This window comes from Sceloporus occidentalis, unplaced genomic scaffold (genome assembly GCF_023333645.1).
Source record: "Sceloporus occidentalis isolate IW3139 unplaced genomic scaffold, rSceOcc1.0.p SCAF_4, whole genome shotgun sequence".
Lineage (NCBI taxonomy): Eukaryota > Metazoa > Chordata > Lepidosauria > Squamata > Phrynosomatidae > Sceloporus > Sceloporus occidentalis.
In genome coordinates this window covers 176,781,366-176,797,504 of record NW_028316984.1, presented here as the reverse complement: position 1 = coordinate 176,797,504, position 16,139 = coordinate 176,781,366, and the positions used below count along the sequence as shown (strand labels likewise).

Genomic DNA, 16,139 nt, shown 5'->3' with positions numbered 1-16,139 from the left:
GAAATTAATATTTAAAAATACTAGATGCTTACATCCTAAAACATAGATTGGAAATAAGATCCAGTCAACCAGAATGATAAATGATAGCAGCAGAATAAAATGCAAGATAACATGCACAGACTAACTTCGTGGGTTTTTTAGTATCCTGTACAAATGTCTCAGCTTTTAGGCAAGTGTGTCTTGTGCTGGTTCTTTAAACCATAGCAGGGTCAAGCCAAGTAGACTTCTTGTGAACTAGCCAGCAGCCTGTAAGGTGGTTTTGTATATACACATGGTAAATAAGTGCAATATAGATGTGAAACCAGCATCATTCAAGGTCTTTCCAGTAGCATTCTGTGTTATGCCGGTAACAAAGCGTTGGGTTGTACTCAGCTGAACAATATTTGGAGAGCATTGTGCTGAAAGGTGGGAGAAAGAAAGAAAGAAAGAAAGCTCAGGAGTTTATCAGACAAGGGAAATTGGAAGTATAATCCAATGGCAATCTGAACGCAATCATGGGGTTTAATGTTATTGCGTGATATATATGCAATTTCGGGCAATGGCAAGCTATTTTCAGGCAATGGGAAGTCAGTTCAAACGCAATTCGAATTCAAGTAATTTTGCTGAACTAGCAAATTCATGTGAATGCGTTCTGGCCCCACTTTCTTTTCATTCGAAATTAAGAGAAATTCCTCCTGTGTGATAAACTCCTCAGTGTGGTTCATAATGGTCCAAAAACTGTGGCAGAATCCATTACATGTATTGTATTATGGGCAGGTGTGGACTGAAAGGTTTTAGAGCATACTTGGGCATAAATCCACATACTGGAAAGGTTCAATTTCTGTTCAGAAAACTCATCTTTCCAGAATACTATACTATAATAAATAAATAAATAAATGTGTCGCCTTCAGCATGAATGTAATACTGTACTCATCTGCACTGCTTTAGTTCCCCGGTAGTGAACAAAATGAGAAATGTTCTTTACTCTTTCTCAGAATCTGTAACGTTGTACCCTATTTATGTAAATTATTCATGGCACTAATATGTAGTTAAAAACAAAAATGGGATGTGTGTTGAAGTATATTAGTAATGCACCTACATTAATATTGTTGTTTTCACTGGGTAAAATTGAAAAGGTTCTACCCTGGTTCTCCCAGATACTCTTGGTCTCTTTGTGTACATTAAATGAATAGTGTGACTTTGTCATGGGATTCTATAGCTTTTAAAATGTATAACAGTCTCACAAAGTTGTTGTCAGCAGCATTGTAAATTAAAGGAAAAACCTTTACACATTTTAAAGAAATCCTAGCTGATTTAACTGGATGAGTTGATAATAGGTTGGTTTTGAATCTAAATGAGATGATTTGCAAATGAAAATGTGAAAATATCATTGTACACTTAAAAAAATAGTTTTCCAGAAATTCCCTGGAGGAGGACTTTATTTTAAGACAGTGCTTGTAAATAAATGAAAAGGTTACTTACCTGTAACTGTGGTTCTTTTGAGTGGTCATCTGTGAACTCACACAGATGGGATATCTGTGTCTGTGCAGTGCATCTCTTAGAATCTTTTGCTGTTGTTATTAGCTGCCCTCGAATCGATCTAGATTCATGATGACCCTATGGATGAGACATCTCCAAGACTCTATCTTCCACTGCTCTGCTTAGGTCTTGCAAATCCATGCCCATACCCCCCCCCTCCAATTGAGTCTGTCCATCTGGCATGTGGTCTTCCTCTCTACTATCCTCTACCTTTCCTAGCATCACTGTCTTTTCTAGTGATCCACGCTATTTCATTATGTGACCAAGGTACGTTAGCCTAAATTTCTCATCTTAGTTTCCAAGGAGACTTCTGGCTTGATCTATTCCAGGACCCATTTGTTTGTCTTTTTTGCTATCCACAGTATCCTAAACACTCTTCTCCAGCACCACATTTCAAATGAATTGATTTTCTTTCTGTCTGCTTCCTTTACTATCCAGCTGTTGCATCCGTTCGTGGTAATGGGGAATACAATTGCCTGGACAAGTCTAACTTTAGTGTTCAGTTGTATGTCTTTACTTTTCCAGATCTTTTCTAGTTCTTTCATAGCTGCCCTTCCCATACCTAGCCTTCTTCTTATTTCTTGAACTATGCAATATGTGTTTTGACAGTATCTCCTCCCAACCTCCTTATGCATGACCAGCACACTTTCTGCCTAAACCATAGTTCCCTGGACAAGGAAGCAGCAGCCAAGGCACTAAGGAGAGCAGAATGCAATAAAAGGAGGAAGGGCAGAGTTGTGTGATTTTCCTGATGACCACTTGAAGAACCACAGGGACAGATAAGCAGTCACTTTTTATTCTTTGTGGTCTCTATTATTCACACCAATGGGAGACTAGCAGGCTGCTCACCAAAGGAGGAACGAATGTCACATAATGCAGAATAACAGACCAGCCCTTCCAAACACGGCCTTCACCTGGGACCTTGTATCTAGTCTATAATGCATTATGAAGGTCAAAGGCTGGGACCAGGTGGCAGTTCTGCAAATGTCCTGAAGTGGAATGCCTTAGGGGTGTGGCTGAAGCAGCCATTGTTCTGGCCAATTGTTCTTCACCTGAGCCAGAGGTTCCTTCTCAGCAGGAGCATAGGTGGGATGGATAGTGGTGGCAATCCATTTAGAAAAGTGCTGCACAGAGACCGGTTGACCTTTCTTGTTAGTTGAGTAGCAAAGGAAAATAGTGGGAAAGGGGCTGCTGCCACCTGGCATCCCCCTCCAGGTCTGATGGAACTGCTGGCTGGGCAGGAAACAGATGATGGTGGCAGGGGAGGAGTTAGTGAGGCTGCCAGGTGGCAGCAGCACCATAACCCCACCAGTGGCCACAGATGATGGACAAAACAGGTATCTGGGTTGGCAGATGTGGGGTCTTGGGAGAGGCAGTGAGTAGCCACCCCACTGCACATTCAACCCCTCTGTGGTGTCACCCAGTGCAGTCTGCACTTCCTGCACACCCTAATTATGCCCCTTGTAGTCTCCTACCACATCTGGGAGGAATCCAAAGCTTGTTGGTTAGAGGACTTCAAGGAAGAATCCTAATCATCTTCTGAACCTGAAGACTCCAGCTGCAAAGTTGTATGGGCCAACCAAACTAGAGAAGCAGCTGGCAGCTGAGTATGTCTCAGATCCACTGACAGTATCAATGAGGCTCGGGTACAAGGTGACGTAAGTGTAGGTAAATGTGGGTAGCTCAGACAGGTAGCCTAAGTAAGCCTCTGAGATGATGCATGCAAGATAAGGACTGAATTATTGAAGGTGAGCACAGTCAGTACTAGTGATGGTACCAAGTTGTAGTGGAGCTGATGAACAAGACAGGGGTGGTCAAACATGCTGTGGCAGCGAAGGTAATTTTAGCAGAAATAATAATAATAGTTCACATTGCCTCTCATAATAATAGCAGGGAGCCCCAACATGATGAGTAGGTCCTACCATACAGAATTCTATCACATTGGCTTTGTGGGTCGCGGTGGTACTGACATGAAGATGGGAACTGGTATACCCACAGCCTATGTGACTGAGAATGTCAGGACCTAGTGCTAGCCAAGCCAGTATGGACTGAAGATGTTGACATGGTGAGCGTGGAACCAGAGGAAGCGGTCTATCCCGAAGAGGGAATGGTAGGTAGGCTACATTGGTCCATTCCTGTGATGTAGAGCGAACCAGAGACCTCAGGGAATCAAGTGTCTCACCTTCCAGTACTGTGCTCACAGTGATCACCTGTGGGGACTGCTTTTACACTGGAGCACCAGTATCACCTTCCAACTGTAGAGGGATGCTTGGATAGGAGCAGAGAACTCCTCTGAAGGTGCCCAAAGCAATATGCAGTGATGTGGAATATGGAATTCTGGACATACAATGAGAAGAGACTACAACAGAGGCCAAATACAGTAGCATGTTTTCAGCTGCACAGTCTGCTGCTTTCAAGGCATTCTCCTGAAGCCTGGACGAGCAATTGTACCACACCTAAGGGGTGAACCCCTACAAGCCTCTATATTGGGCTCCTATTCTGGACACAAAAGGCACTTTGAACGTCTGTCCTTTGTGATCGTACTCTCATAGGAAGGGCACTTCCTGGAGGAAGTGGAGGCCATAGGTTCCTAGGGGCATGAGTGGCCAAAAAACATTGAATCCAAATCACAAAGGGAAGTCACGAATGTCCAAAGTCAAATATATCAAGAAATCAGAAGCCGAAATACCAAAGCCAAAACAGAGAGTAAGGGAAGTAAGGGAAGTTCATAAATTATGCCAGTAACCAAAAAGACAGGAAGAAACACTCGAGAACAGTTCCTAACAATGCTGATGCTGCAGTGGATGAAAAGGAATTCTGGATTTAAGTGGGATGTGCATTGGTGATGCACACAGAAGATGGGAAGGGCTATTGCCAAAATGTATATTGCAGAGTTCTAAAAGGTTCTGAGAGATACACTGTGCAGGCACAGATTTGTGTGAATCACAGAGACCATGAAGAACTTTTGTATTTTTTTAAAAAAGCATGATATATTGGTGAGCACTTTTTTTCTGTCTAAATTTTTTATTACCGGTTAAATGGCTTAAACCTTTCAACTCACTTTTAAAACTCACTGTCCGTGAAGACTTCCCAGCTTCCCGCAACAGCAAAGTTTACAGAGTGTGCAAAAACTGTAGCAGAAATTGGGTATTGCTCTTTCAAAGCACTGTGTTGTTTTTTTTACAAAAACAAAAACACCCAACTACTAGTAGTAGTATTCACTCTCAATTTGCATGTGTGCCTTAGTTCCCTGTGGCAAAATGGGTGAGTCTGTCAAAGAATCCACTTTTCACTAACCCACAATAGGACTGTCCTTTCTCTGCCCCAGTGAACTTTCCAGAATTAAAAGATGTTTTTTTGAACTAGAATTCAATGCTGCTGCTTCTACTGCTGAGGCCCAATCTTCATAAAGCAGATGACACTGAAACTATTCCTGGACTCAGTAGCAAGGCTGTAGGTTCTCTCACAAGGGAAAGAAGTGGGGGAGATTTTATGGAATGAAAGTCCAGAGAACTCCAACCATCACCCAGGACAAAAAAGAAACACAATCAAAACATTGGTAGACCGAGCAAAATGCATCTGCAAACCCCACTTCTTGGAAGATGAACTGAAGCACTTGGACCGGGCTCTACAGGCCAATGGTTATTCCAACTCAGACACCAGAAGGGCTGCCAGGCCCAGGAATACCCAGAGAAGTGAAGACAAGCAACCACCCAAAGGGAAGATATTTTTACCATACATCAAAGGAGTCACAGACAGAATAGGCAAAGTGGTGAGGAAACACAACCTCCAAATGGTTTACAAAGAAGAACGATTTACAATGGTTTAAATGGTTTACAATGAAAAAATCCAGCAAATGCTTCGCTCAGCCAAGGACCAGAGAGACCCTCTCACAGCCTCAGGAGTTTACCACATACCATGCAGCTGTGGACAAGTCTACATAGGGACCACCAAACGCAGTGTGCAAACAACAATCAAGGAACACGAGAGACACTGCAGACTGGGCCAGCCAGAAAAATCAGCACAGAAAAATCAGCAGTAGCAGAACATGTTACAAACCATCCTGGGCATAAAATACTGTTTGAAAACACTGAAATTCTGGACCATGCCAACCACTACCATGTCAGGATGCACAGGGAAGCCATTGAAATCCACAAACATCTGGATAATTTCAACCGGAAAACAAGAAACCCTTAAAGTGAACAAAATTTGGCTACCAGTCCTGAGGAATAGCAAGATCAAGACTCAGCAAATGCAAATGAGAAATCTCCCAGCAGACAATGAGCACTAATCAAGCAGACACTCATCCTCTTTTGCAGACCTTCCCACCCTGAGGCCTGCCATTAGCAACAGAACAATCCACATGCAAATCATTCCTGCCTTTCCAGATCACACAATATATATATATATACCCCACTCCTTTCCAGGCAAGCATTCTCTGAAGATGCCAGCCACAGATGCTGGCGTTACGTCAGGAAGAAACTCTTTTAGAACATGGCCACATAGCCCGAAAAACCCACAAAAAACCATGGATGCCAGCCATGAAAGCCTTTGACTTCACACTCCAGAGACAGTTCAACAAAATCCTTGGAACTAGATGCAACATTAATGTGATGGAACTGTTTTGCTTTTCTCTCATCTCCCTCCTTCGTGTCATCCAAAAACTGGCTGTGCAGTATTCCCATCCACCCTCCAGAACAGGTTGTCCCACTGGATTTAAGCCCCTTATCCCTTACATCTTATTTTCCATTTAGAGTTTTAATTTATTTTTTAATTTATTTATATATTAAAAATTAACATTAATAGAACCTCACATACAATCTGAATTGATACAGTCTAGGCATCTGAATGACTATGTTTTATGTCAGCTGATTGACATAACATGGGGCATGAGCTGGCATAGACTGGAACTCTCTTTGTGTGCGGCATCCACGTTGTGTGTGTGGCATCCATTGGACCTATCAGAGTGTAATCTAATACAGTGGGTATCCACCAGAGTTTGGTTCCAGAACCCCCCATGGATATCAAAATCCATGGATGCTCAAGTCCCATTAAATACCATGATGTCGTAAAATGGTGCTCCTTATATAAAATGGCAAAATTGAGGTTTGCTTTTTGGAATGTATATATTTTTAAAAAATATTTTCAAGCCATTGATGGTTGTATTTGTGGATAAGGAATCCGTGGATCCAGAGGTACAAGGGTGATCAGTGTGTGTGGACCAGTAGAGGTTATTGAACAGTGGCTCAAAGCATGCTAGGAGTTCTAGTCCAACATCATTTGGAGATCCACACCTTGTACATGCCAGTCTATTATCACAGTCATAACACTGAAAAATAAAGTGTAAATGTGCAGTTTTGTTTGATTCCCAACAGAGAAAAGGAAGAGTTACCTGTCCCCGAATCATTTTCATGGGCAGATGCAGCAACAAGGTAGAGATTAAGGAATCACGACTTCCTTTTTCTGTAAGCAACCCATAGCATATTTGTGGGGGTTTTTTCTTCCACCATTTGCACAGTGATGGCCTAGTGTAAACTTTTAGTATGTGAAGAGAAGCATATAGTGTTTTAATGTTGTAAATATATACAAGTACTTTGGCCAAAAAAAATGTGATTTCTGTCTTCTAGACACTGCAGCTCATGAAAAAATAATGGAGAAGTCTTTTGTTCTTTTGTAAAGAAAAGAAAAGAAGTCAGTGCTTTTTTTTTTTTTAACTCTGAGAGATATATTTTTAAAATTATTTATTTCTTTGGGGCCTCTCCTCTTTTTCCTTAGTGTGTTTACAAGTGCATCTATAGTACACAGTTATAGCAACTTGATACCACTTAATTGTTATGGTTGTCTTCTATGGAATCCTGGGAACTGTAGTCTAGTGAGGTATTTAGAATTTTCTGCTAGACAGCTCTGGGGCATTAGTACCTTATCAGACCACAATTCCCAGGATTCCATAGGATGGAACCATGACAGTTATATATGAACTGCTGTAACTGTTTAGGGTGACTTCTATGCCTCTTTCCAAATGAGATCCCAATTAAGATCCATTAAAACAGATTATTTGCTGTCATTAGTAACTAACAATATTTTGTTTATTGAGTCGGGACCTGTTTTTTAAAAGGCTTATTGTGCCCAATTCAATGCTCAAACACAGATGAGACCATTTTCATACTTATGCCAAGTTTGCATAAGGATTTTAATGTTTCCTCTGTGTGACTGTGGTGAATTGCTTTGGTCCTATGCACAAAATTACTTTTATAAAAAACTAAATGATTTTTGTATTTAATGTGTAGATAGATAGTGATAGATAGATAGATAGATAGATAGATAGATAGATAGATAGATAGAAATATATCTAATAAAAGAAAAATCTGGGCTTATATAAAAACCAAAAATACTCACTTCTGAGCTTTTTAGTTGTACAGCATGACAAGTCATCCTTCTCAGTAATAATTTTACTCAGTAAAATTACGTTGTTGTTTTTCAATATTGACATCTCCTTTTGTCTTTTTTTGCCAAACACATGTGATAGAACTCACCCCCCACACTTTTAACAGTAGAGTTATAATGCACTCACATTATCATCTGTTGTTGTTTCTGTGTCTGTTGTGAAGACAAAACTGTCTTTGCCCCCAAACACCTGATTCTAAATAAAGGCCTTATTCCAATATCTTGTCCTGTGTTCTTGTTAATGAATGCAAGATAGTTGAGTGAAGCAAGGCTGTTCAACAAGGCTGGTCTTCATCAAGAACAAAAAAAGTCATCCAGGTTTCAAGATGCCAGTGCTAATTTTGTTGGTGTTACGTAGCTTCAGGTTGACTCTGTCATATGGCAACCCTATCATAAGAGGTTGGGGGCTAGATTTATTTAGAAGACGTTGCCTTCCTCTGAATATAGCCCACAGCATTTGGTATTCCTTCTTGGTTTCTCTTGCACTTACTGAACAGGCCAGACCCTGCTTAGCTTCCAAGATCAGACACAATCCGGTGCCTTCAGAGTATTTCGGCAGGTAGTGCTAATTTGTTGCTGGTGTGTGCCTTTGAATTAAATCCAATTTATGGCGAACCTAAGGAGAGCCTGTCATCGGGTTTTCTTGACAAGATTTGTTGAGAGGGCGTTTGCCACTGAGTTCCTCTAAGACCAAGAGAGTGAGACTCTCATGGGTTCCTATGGCCAAAGGGGGATTTAAACCCTGGTTTTTCAGAGCCCTGGTTCAGCATAAATAACGATACTACACTGTTAATTCAGACTCCATCTATTTGTTTTTATCATTTTTGGGGCCGATTAGCAATAAATGGGTTTTCAAAACTGAAAGCTAGGGGTGGAAAACCTCTGTGCCTACCGCTATTTCTTTGTTACATTGCCCAAATTTACAATTAGCCCATGTAGCCCTGCCACTTTCTCACTCACGTTTTGGACATACGAGAAGTTACATCTGAGCCAGAGCTTAGGAAGATGACCATTTAGCATTGCAACTCCCAGACTATTGACATGAAGATGTGCAAATTTTTAAACATATGTTGAATCATTTCTACTCTGAGCAACTTTTAGGAGTTTATTACATGGCAGAAATCTCATGCAGAACTGGGATTTAAAAGCACCCCCCCCCCCCCCACCGGAAAAGACGGTTGATTTTCACATCGTTGTTAAACTTGTGTTAACCCAAACTGAAAGTAAACAAAAGCTGCTCCTTTTTACTTTGGGGATTTTCCGAAGGTAAAAAGGAACGGCTTTTGTCAACTTTCTGTCCACTTTCTGTCCAGGTTAACACAAGTTTAACAACGGCGTCATGTGAAAATAAATCTGCTTTTGCGGGTTTTTTCTAGTTTAAACCTCTGCTTTTGCACAGGATTTCTCCCGTGTGATAAACTCCTTAGACATGTTGAAGAAAAGTAGTAGTACTCAGCCTCTGTTGATCCCCATAGATGGTTGACTTCAACAGAGTTTCAACAGTTTCAACAAAGTTTGGGGCCATAGGTTGCCCACCTCTGTTTCAGAGAATTTGACTAGCCTAAGGTCACTCACAGAAAGAAAGACAAACACACACATGATGAATAAGGATTCAAATCCAGCCCAGCCCAACCCAACTACATTCAGCATTTTGTACTGGTCACTGACCGTAATAAATTTCATTCATTCATTCACATTCAGAGTTCTGTTCTTTACAGCTTCATTGAACTACAACTGAGAGAGACAAAGGAAGGAGCCCAAAGTTGTGTGTTTATTTTTGTCCTGAATTTTTATATAGAATATATTACAGTCAGAGTTTCTCATCTTTTAATCAAAAGATTAACAAATTATTGCAAGTTATTATTATTATTTATATCCAGGAAAACTAGTCATATGAGAAGTAAAACATTCTAGAAAGCTGTCATGGATTTTTAAAAATACAGAACAAAACAAAATAAAGGAAAATAAAGGGGAGTGAGAAAGCAATCCCTTTTTCTCAACAGAAGAGTTCATGAATAACTTGCACGGCTTGTGATACTGTAATGCCAAAGTTACAAGAAAAAAACGATAGCTCATAAATCGAACATGAAAGCGAACAAGAAGCAAGTGATGATGGAGAGCAGTACTACTCCACACACATACAAACAGAGGGAGGTGGCCATTTTTCCTAGCGATACTGGCTTTCTAGGCAGAAATACACCTGCTCCATTATTACATTCGCCTTTCAAAAATTAAATCAAATTAAACTGCAGTGTTTAAAATGGTGAATTAAAACTTCTGGCTTTTTGCTCATGTCACGTGTTGTTAAAGCATCAACCCCTTCTCAGGGCATGGAGCTTGTGGGCCACTTTCTCCAGTTCTGCTTCTATGGCAGCCAGACTTTCCAGCTCTTGGTCCTGGAAGAAGAAAGGAGACACATGAAATTCAGTGCTGCCAATCATTACAACACTGTGTGTGCTTATCCACTAAAATTTCACACATGAAAATGGAGACATGTGACCAAACAAAATCAGGGTGTGGTCAAGATGGCAAAAAGTGATCAGTGAGGAAGAATAGAGAAGGTAGCAGTGGCCGCAGCAGTTTGTTCTTGCCTGGGTCTATAGGGAAGAGCAAAATTATCCTCCTTCATCTCCCCTCTCCCCATTGCTGAGTTAACTGAGAGCAAACTAAGGCCTCATTCCCACTGTGTTTTAAACTGGTTCGTGAATCGGTTTGAGGCAGTTTAAATGACTCTGGGTCACACTTGAACCAAATCGCTGAAGTGGTTCAGAGAGGGGGGGCATGAGCTAGAGCTATTTAACCCACATCTTTTGATGCTGGTTTTTTCCACCTCTTTTTCAATAAATCGATTCAGCACAAATGTGAACAAGATGTAGATTTAAATTTGCCCTTTGGCCTGCTGAATTGGGTCCATTTTGAATCGATTGATTTGTCAATGTGAACAACATTTTTACAGGAAAAAAATGTGATCAGGGCAAATGTAGTGTGAACCACACTCGGCTGTCGAATCAATTCAATTCCTTTCAAAAATTAAATCAAATTAAACTGTAGTGTTTAAAATGGTGAATTAAAACTTCTGGCTTTTTGCTCATGTCACGTGTTGTTAAAGCATCAACCCCTTTAACAACATGTGACATGTTAAAGCATCAACCCCTTTAACAACACGTGATTTATTTGTATGTGGGAATAAGGCCTAATTTTGCACTCAGTTTGCCATAAATTGAAGTAAGCTGTGGAGGAGAGAACAACGGGGAGATTTTGATAGCAGCTGAGAAAGTGGGACAACAGAGGATTAATCAAGACTGTCCTAACCAAATCAGAACAGACGGAGCGCATGCATATGGTTCTGCAAAGGTGGAATTTCACCTTTCGGGGAGACCATTTGGGAGACAGAGAAAGAGACAAGACGCTTTTCAGTAATGACCCTGTGTTGTTGGTGGTGGTGTGGTTATTATATTTACTTATATCCTGCTTTTTTCCAAAGAAAATGGGACACAAAGCAGCTTACAAATTAAAAATCAATACAACTAAAAACATACAGAAGTGGACATGAAAATGAAATTAATCTAGCATGATATTAAAACATCAATATATCCATGAGACATCAGTCATTAAGAGAATAAAATACAATTTAAAATTCATCTTTAAAATGTATCTTTAAATTTATATCTTTAAAAAGATAAAACTGCCATTTGAAACGCAGTTTAAAAGATATGGTTCTCAAATTCACTCCCCAGAGAGATTTGTAAAGCTTTCTTTGCTTCCTGTTTTAAGACTTATTTTGAAGATTGTATTTCTAACTACATTTCTCAACTTCTGTTTTATGCTAGAGTCTTGGATTTTATACCCAGTATTTGTGTGCTCTATAGTTTTACTGCCTCTTTTGTTCTGTTTTATGAAGTTTTCTTTCGAATGGAAAAGTAGGGTTTAAATATCTTAGATAAGAAAAATAATAAGGTGAGATTCTAGACAAGTTTTAAAGACTGTTCTCTCTCTCTTTCTCTCTTATATTCAAGTTTTTAGAAAACTGTCCTGGCTTTTTTGGGGGAAGGGAAGAAAAGAAAAGAAAAAAATTACAACACAATCCTTTTCTCAGAACAGAAAATCTATATACAAGTCACAGTGCTCTTGAGGCTGTAATCCAAAATTAAAAGAGAAAATCAATAATAAAGGAAGCATGAAAGCAAACTGCAAGCTGACTAGACTGACAAACTGAACCTTGCATCAGCTTTGATGATGGAGATGGAGACAAAGGCCACCAAACCTTTTTCAGAGACACAGGAAAAAGGGGAAAGTCCAAGGAATTGGGGTGGACAACTGAGGACCCACAACTGTGATTCCTAGCATCCACTGCCTGAAGATGTTTCCTCATTTCTCCTAATGGTAGCACCAGCCTTTCTGAATGAAGATTGCTGCCCTACACAATTCTGATCTAATTTTCTGATTTGTATATTACTTGTATACCTCAGCACCATATTGGAAGTATTTTTCAATCTGGCATTCATTCTCAGTTCCTTCTGTCCTCTTCTTCTCAGCGTGCAATAATTAAATAGAGATTCAAACAGGCCAGATTAGCAGAAAATGCACACCTGCAAAAGCAAGGGTGACCAAATGGATCCCTTGTATCTAAGAAAGATGGGGTCACTCTAATGCAAAAGATCAAGACCTGTGGCTCTCCATGTGTCAGTGAACTGCAAGTCCTAGAATCTGTAGAATGACAGGAGTTGCAGTTCAGCATCTAGGGGGGTTATACAATTCAATTACCATCCTTGATCTAATGTGTCATGCTGTGAGAAATGAAGTACACTGGAAACTGCTGTTCAGAAGATGTTTGTCCCTTTGTTGAAGAGAATTTTACATGCTCATAGAAAAAAGCTAGAAGTGAGTCAACAGATACCCAGGTGATGCTCCAGTTTCATTAAATTCTCTGGGTGGTGAATGAGACACCAAACAGGTTTTTCTGGTCACAAGAACATCTATGGCTCTCATGCAACATGAAACAAAACTTCACTAATACACAAAGCGAGAAACACATGTTGTAGTGGTTTGAGTGTTGGACTACAACGTTTGGCCATGGAAACTTACTGGGTGTCCTTGGGCAACTCACATTCTCTCAGCCCTCTGAACAAATTCTGCCTGGAAAACCCCATGATAAGTTTGTCTTGGGGTCACCATAATTCAGAAATGACTTGAAGGCACACAACACTCCAAGAAAATATTACATGTCTTCAAACTGACTCTGACTTATGGCTACATATGACAATCATTTTTTAAAAAATAAAAAATTAATTGTGTAAAAGTCCCTGTTATACCTGCCGTGTTGAAACATGTCACTTGATAACATTGGAAATAACACAATTTTTTTTTAAAAAAAACATTTCACTTCTAAAAACAACAAATTAAAAACATCTACAAAAAGTTTTAAACAAATTTTAAAACACCACATTAAAATACTATAAAACTGATTAAAAACCATAAATAAGTTAAAAACAGATAAAGCCCTGTAGCATTATCCATAGCCCTGGCATTATCACACACTTTGCTGCCACTTCCAGTAACTCCATTAAGTCCAAAATTTAAAAATACCCCTGAAAGCACATTCTGAAATAAAGCCCTCTGGCTACTCCTTCTTCAAAATAAGTCACCAGGTCATGTTCGCTTGTTTAAACCTGTGACTATCATTTCATGCTGTTCCCCTGTCTAGATCACTGATGTGGGCCTGATGCCATCCCAGGGGATCATCTTTTCCCTCCAGCCTCTCTGTTCAGGTTTCCTTAATAAAAAGGCAGAGAGATTTGTTTAGAGCCAGAAGCTCTATGCCTTTCAATGTAATGAAAGTGCAGACAGAGCTTGGATTCAGCGTAGGCAGCAATATGTTCGCGACTTAAAGAGGATTTGGTAGGATCACAGGAAATCCTTCACTTATGGGGCAAGATGCACTGTTTCTGTTCCAGTGCCAAGGTGACTGTGTCTCTGTGTGTGTCTTTTTCTCTCTGTGTGTTGGTACACACATATGTACAGTGCAACTCATCTAAAAGATACTACTTTGCATGTTATCTTCTCCTGTGATTGGCAACAGGAAAAAAGAAACCCAAGTTCCAGGTCTAAAACACACTGCAGAAATAACCCAGTTTGGGACCGCTTTGTCCTTAGTGCTATGAAATTCTGTGAACTATAGTTTTGTGAGACATTTATCCTTCTCTGTCAGAGAGCTCTGGGGCCACAATAAAGTACAATTCCCCTGATGCCCTAGCACTGAGCCAGGGAAGTTAAAGCAGTCTCAAACTGGATTATTTCTGCAGCATGTTTTGGACCTCACACTACCTGGAACAGAGATGGGCTTTCTGTGTTAATCCTGTAAACATTCCTGAACCCCATTTCCCATTATCCCTAGCTAACATGGCCAATGGAGAGCCATTATGGGAGGATTATTTATTCAACACCTAGAGGGATGAAGATCCCCTACTCCTCTTTTAAAAAACCAAATGAAGCTGCTTTATTTGCCTAGACAGTTCAAAACATTTCCCTCAGAGTGTGGTGGACTTCTTTGGAGGTTGTTAAATAGAGGCTGGGTGGGCATCTTCAGGGGTGCTTTGATTGTGAGTTCCTGCATGGCAGGAATTGGACTGGATGACCCCTGGGGTCTCTTCCAATTCTATGATTCTGTACATAGCAGTACATTTGGGGAAAGCGAAGCTGTACAATTCTATGATTCTGTACATAGCAGTACATTTGGGGAAAGCGAAGCTGTACAGAATGGTAGCAACTCCCCAGGGGTTTATCACAAGTCTCCCCACCAGCCCTACTTACCATAAGTCTACTTAAGCCACCAGAAAGGCCATTCAGTCCAACTCCCTGCTATGCAGGAACACACAATCAAAGCACCCCCGATTAAAGACCTCCAAAGAAGGAGACACCACCATATTTCAAGGGAGTGTGTTCTGTTGTTGAACAGCTCTTGCTGTCAGGAGGTTCTTCTTAATGTTGAGGTGGAATTTCTTTTCCTGTAGTTTGAATCCACCGCTCCAGATCCTAATCACTGGAGCAGCAGAAAGCTTGCTCCATCCTCAACAATCCCCTCCCAACTGTGTTTCTTTCTCAGGGGCATCACTAGGGGAGTGTGGGAGTGCACACCACATCAGGTGACTCTCTAACAGAGAGTGACACCCCTGCTCCTCAAACATCTGCCTTTGAGCAGAAATGGGCTGTGGCATTAAACTGCATCCCTTTAAAACACTGAAGAGATGGTGTAAGTGGAATGAGACTCAGTAGGAGGAGAAAAGAGAGGCCTCAAGGTTTTTTTTAAAAGTTAAAAAATTAAAAAAAATAAAAGTTTTAAATTTTTTAAACATTTTTTTTGAAAAAATTACATCTTACCAAATTTTCACTTTAGCCACATGATACTATGTACATGGAAATACATTTAGACTGTGCATATGATATTGTACTTTAAAGGTGTAATGTTAATTTTGCTAGTTGTTTATGTCACAACTATATCAGTGATATACGGGAATTACGATTCATTAGTACAAAAAACATTACTAAGAATTCTGTATGGTGTGGTATGGGAGGAAGGTGACACTGTGCATTATTGCACTGGGTGACACCAAACCTAGGGACCCCACTGTTTCTCCTCCTAACAGCATAGTTGTTGACACCTCAGTAGATAAACCATGGAAACGATGTGCTCTTTTCCTCCCTCTCCTTTTATCTTCTCTGAACTGAAGGTGCTGCTACTGAGTGACTGTTGTCAAGTTTTGCTGGCTCCCTCCCTGACGGTTTTTCAGTATCTTGTCCTTGAAAATACAGAGATGAAAGTGTGCTAAAAAAGGCACAGGCTATGTTCTGAGCAAGAACTACTGCCATTGAGGGAAATGGGGATAACTGTTCTCTTTGCTTTGTGGCAAGTTAGGCATGCCTCTCTTCACTGGCAACTAAAGATTAAAGTTACTGGATCAAGAGGAAAATAGACAGCTCTGGGATTTCATACTCTACAACTGTCTTGATTTGGCAGAGACAGTCCCAATTAATTCTATTTTTTCAGGTGGTTTTAAAATGTCCCTGTTTTATTTTCCTCTCTCCACTTTCTTCCTTTGCCTCACTGCTTACTCCAATTGCTGCAAAGTGATTAATTCAGCAGAGGCAAAGAACAGGAGGGAGCAGAGCGTTGCCCGTCC

At 40.3% G+C, this 16,139-nt stretch overlaps 1 protein-coding gene across 3 annotated transcripts in view; it reads right to left on the bottom strand.

Annotated features, from left to right (window-relative positions):
* Positions 1-9,723: 9,723 nt before the first annotated feature.
* CHGA (chromogranin A) overlaps positions 9,724-16,139 on the bottom strand; it is a 31,849-nt gene continuing 25,433 nt past the window's right edge. For 2 of the 3 annotated variants that reach the window (XM_089522426.1, XM_089522428.1), the window contains exon 8: positions 9,724-10,358. In XM_089522426.1, the coding sequence (XP_089378552.1) occupies positions 10,275-10,358 (84 nt within the window). In that variant the 3' untranslated portion in view covers positions 9,724-10,274. Of the gene's footprint in view, positions 10,359-13,047; positions 13,099-16,139 lie in introns of all 3 variants that reach the window. The other variant, XM_089522427.1, reaches the window with a different exon arrangement.